The sequence below is a fragment of the Zingiber officinale genome, chromosome 4A (assembly GCF_018446385.1).
Source record: "Zingiber officinale cultivar Zhangliang chromosome 4A, Zo_v1.1, whole genome shotgun sequence".
In the NCBI taxonomy this organism is placed as follows: domain Eukaryota; kingdom Viridiplantae; phylum Streptophyta; class Magnoliopsida; order Zingiberales; family Zingiberaceae; genus Zingiber; species Zingiber officinale.
The window spans coordinates 144,086,123-144,090,742 of record NC_055992.1 but is presented as its reverse complement, the minus strand read 5'-3'; the positions used below and the strand labels follow the sequence as shown (position 1 = coordinate 144,090,742).

At 42.8% G+C, this 4,620-nt stretch overlaps 1 protein-coding gene across 1 annotated transcript; it reads right to left on the bottom strand.

Moving 5' to 3' along the window:
* Nucleotides 1-383: 383 nt before the first annotated feature.
* LOC121972881 lies at nt 384-1,004 on the bottom strand. Its single transcript, XM_042524500.1, has one exon. It carries the CDS (start codon nt 1,002-1,004, stop codon nt 384-386), a length of 621 nt encoding a protein of 206 aa, XP_042380434.1.
* Nucleotides 1,005-4,620: the final 3,616 nt, after the last annotated feature.

Here is a 4,620-nt window from a genome sequence, read left to right as displayed (position 1 = left end):
ATTCTATGATAGTAGCTATAACAAGTTTTTTATATAATTTAATCAATTTAAATAATTTTGATTAAATGAAAAATATATTAAAGTGTTGTTTTAAAAAAAAAAAGTAAGACAAATTATTTAGAGTTTTTTTATAATTATTTTTAAAGCTATTCCTTTTATTTTTATTATTATTATTTTATATCTTATCCTTCATAGAGATTATTAAAATGCCTCGTATGGTTACACAATTATTTAATATTATTAATTCACCCTATTTAGAGAGGAATAATGTAGGAAAAGGGGAAGAAGCTTTATTGTCATTAAATCAAAGCATTTTTATACATTTTTTACAATTTCCAAATAGTTGTAATTTATAAATCGGCAATTGCCCTGAAAAGCCGCAGCTACATCTGCATTTTACAGTTTACCCAAAAGAATGACTTTTGCGCCGTCCGTCGCCTCGTCGTCGGGCTGCCGCTTCCTCCGTCCCACAACCTGACGACGCTTCCGTCTAGCGCCGCCATGTCGAGGCAGCGATACCACCCCAAGTCCCACCGCTGGCGCTCCGCCGCGAGCAGCCCGTCCCACCGCCAGTCTCCTTCCCACGGTGCCGTCCGCCATCGCTCGTCGACTTCGCTATCGTCCTCCTCCGTTCCCGTCACGCCGATGGAGCTCCCGTCGTAGCAAGTCTTGAACCGTCTCTTGCTAGTGGATACTTCACCCAGGTAGCGATTCAGCGGATTCGCGACGGAGGCGGCATCGCTCCGCAGCGGCAGCGATGCCGCTTTCGACTCGTCTTCCGAAGAGGATTGAACCGTCGTCGTCATTGTCGGAGGAGGAGGAGGAGGAGGAGGGGAGAGCGTGGACGCGAACAATCTTGACCCGAAGGCCCGAATCCAGAGGACGAACACCGCCGCAGTAACGGCGACTGCCCACGCCCACGAAAATCCGCCGGCGAGGACGGCACAGGGAACGGAGATGAGCCGGGGAACCACCGCGTCGAGCAGCACCTCGAGCAGGTCCATTTTGGGAATTAGATTTGGTTTGGTTTGGTTTAGGGAAGAGAAAAGGTCGATATATATAGCAAAGGGACAACAGATCTGATCCGTCGATCTTAGCACGATGATACCGGGAATATTTTATATTCCGCTATAATGATAATGATGCCTGAGCCTCATTGGTCCACGTCGGTGTGGGGTCCATCGATTTGTAGGATTCACTGTCCTTACTAAACAGGAAACCAGATAAGTCATCCACGTAAATCAGCGCGACCCATTTGTCAAGGGGTTAATATGCAGGAAGCCGAGTATCCAAGTTGATATATGTAACTCATTCTTTTGATAATTTTTTAATTTCAGACTATATCAGCTAATTATCCTCGCGAATAAAATTTACAGATTCATTTTATATTCAATAAACAGTAGTAGACTAATAATTGATACAAATGATTGATATTTTTGTTTAACTCAAATTATATTCTGAATCCAATTTTAAAGATGTACTAAAATTTTTATATACTTTTAAAAAAATTCAAATTTTATGAAAATATATGTTTTACCATCGTATACTTGGAAAAAATATATTTAAAAATATATTTATCATTGATCCAAATATTGATATAAAATTCAAAACTATCTAAATAATTTAATTGAACTTTAACCTAAAGTCCTAGTTTTATCTTCCTCTTGATGTATCTGTCCATACTAAATTATAATGCATCTCTAACATTAGTTTATATGATATTTATACATCTAAAACTAATTTTCATGCAATATGATTCTCATTTTATATTTTCATGCATGAAACTCATCTCAATTATGTGAATTCCTTGGATTTAAAACTCAAATCCATCTATAAACCACTTTACAATTCATAACCCTTCTAAAATACCAAATAAAGTGCACTTGAGATCCATTGACCATGGATTCCAACTTAATTCTTTGAGCTCCCCCTAAAACTCTTAACCTAGGGATGTAAATGAGTCGAACCGAGCCGAACAATATTAAACTCGAGCTCAACTCGTTTAAGTTATATTCGGGCTCGAGCTCGAATTAAACTTTTATCAGAAGGCTCGAGCTTGGCTCGTTTTGGAATTACTAAGCTCGTGAATAGTTCGAGTTTGGCTCGTTATTAGCTCAATTATCATAGTTAACGAGCCTAATTCATTAAGTGAGCTCGAGCTCGTTTTCGAGCTCGTTTTAGAGCTCATTTTAAGGCTCATTTTGCAGGCTCGTTAAACGAATTTGAAAACTCATTTGAATAAATATTCAACAAACCTAACAACTAAAATAATATAAACTCAATACATCATTGAACATCCCAAACTACTATATTAAACTTCTAAACTCAACACACCATTGAACATGTACGTGAGCCCTTTAATCGACCCAAGCTCAAGCCTGAGTTCATGAGCTTATAAACGAATATATTCTCGAGCCATTTAAACGAGCCAAGCTCGAGCTCGAGTTCACGAGCCTATAAACGAACATATTCTCGAGCCCTTTAATCGAACCGAGCTCAAGCCCAAGCTCACGAGCCTATAAACGAATATGTTCATGAGCTCATGAGCCGAATATCCTTAAGCTCGAGCTTGGCTCGATAAAACTGTCGAGCTCGAAATTGAGCTCGAGCTTAGGCTCAATAAGCTAAACGAACGAATTCAAACGAGTTTTTTACCGAATCGAGCTCCGAATAGCTCGCGAATCATTTGATTCATTTACATCCCTATCTTAACCTTAGCTACCTCTCTAGGTGATTCATCTAAAAATACGAGGCTACAATAGTGCACCTCGGGTGATGATTGATCAACCCATTTAACCTTTTTCTTCTTCTCAACCTTAGACTTTTTCTTGTCTTTGGTTGATCTCTCCTTATCCTTAAATAGCTTTCCCTTTCCATTTCTTGACCTCTCCTTGCTATAGTCGTGTGTCACCCTAGCATATGACTTTTCTCTATACTTAGAGAATTCCCCCCTTACCATTTGCACTTGCAATCATTGCATGTGACCTTTTTTTAGCCATAGGGAACTCTGTTGGTGCAATATCCCTCAGGTCAAGGTTGACCTGGGTAACCAAGCTGAGTCTTGGTTTGGGTTTAGATGTTTGACAATAAGATATTGATTGAAGAAGAGTCAAGTAGGTCAAGGTTGACTGGATACTTGACTGGGAAATCCTAACTGGGATGTTAGGCAAAATGAAAGTCCTGGTGAGTGAAGCCAGGCAGAAGAAAAGTCCTGGTGAGTGAAGCCAGGCAGAAGGAAGTCCTAGTGAGTGAAGCTAGGCAGATGGAAATCCTGGTGAGTGAAGCCAGGTGAAAGTCCTAGTGAGTAAAGCTAGGCAGATGGAAATCCTGGTGAGTGAAGCCAGGTGAAAGTCCTAGTGAGTGAAGCTAGGCAGATGGAAAACCCTAGTGAGTGAAGCTAGGTGGAAGTCCTGGTGAGTGAAGCCAGGGAAAATCCGGATGGATCAAGGATGATCGGACATCTGGTGCTGGGAAGTCCAAGTAGGTCAAAGGATTGACTGGATACTTGGCATGAAAGAAGAGTCCAAGTAGGTCAAAGGGATTGACCGGATACTTGGCACAGAGAAAAGTCCAAGTGGGTCAAAGGGATTGACCGGACACTTGGTAAGGGAGTCCTAGCAGGTCAAGGGAGTGACTAGATGCTAGGCATGACATACCAACAGTCAAGGTTGACCGGATGTTGGTTTGGGAGGTTTAGGACTTGGTTTTGGACAAAAACCAAGTGCTGGATCGATCAGTGGATCGATCCAGGCTCTGGATCGATCAGTGGATCGATCCAGACCTGTCCCAGCGAACAGAGAGCTTCTGGATCGATCCGTGGATCGATCCAGAGGTCCCAATCGATCAGTGGATCGATTGGGACGCGGCTGCTTCGCGCGATAAGCGCTGGATCGATCCGTGGATCGATCCAGGCGCGTTTCCAGAGCACAGAGGCGCTCTGGATCGATCCGTGGATCGATCCAAAGCCTCCCCGATCGATTGGGAACATTCGAATCGATCGGGATCCGACCGTTGGCGTCGTTTATAGCTGCAGGCGTTCGATGGCTGCGGTAATCACTTCTCGGATTCACTCCAGAGCTCTCGCCAACTCCTCCACAGCGCTCACAAAGCTCAGATCGCCAGTTCTTGAAGGATCTTGGAAGCTCTCCAAGTCAAGAGGCGGATCAAAGCCAAGAAGAGAAGCTAGGGTTAGGGTTTTGTACTCATTGTAAGCTTGTAAGCTTGTAAGCTTGTATTTCTTGTATCCTTTCCCTCTCTTCTTGTATTGAGTATTGTAGGGCTTCTCCGCCCTTGGTAGTTACCATAAAGGAGAGTTTTATTTAGTGGAGGGTGTGTGTGTTGGTGTGGATCCTTGGATTAGTCACCTCTTGTGAGGTGGATACCAAGTAAAACCAACCGTGTTAGCGTTGTGTGTTTGTTTCTGTATTTTCCGCTGCACATCTTTGAAGGAACAAGCAACGCCGAGCAACGAGCGAACGTGACGAGCTATTCACCCCCCCCCCCTCTAGCTACTTTTGGTCCAAACAAGTGGTATCAGAGCAAGGTTGCTCTTCACCGGAATCACCGCCGGAAGGGGCAAACATATCAAGAAAAGCTAGAGGGTGAAGAAGTTGGAGCAAA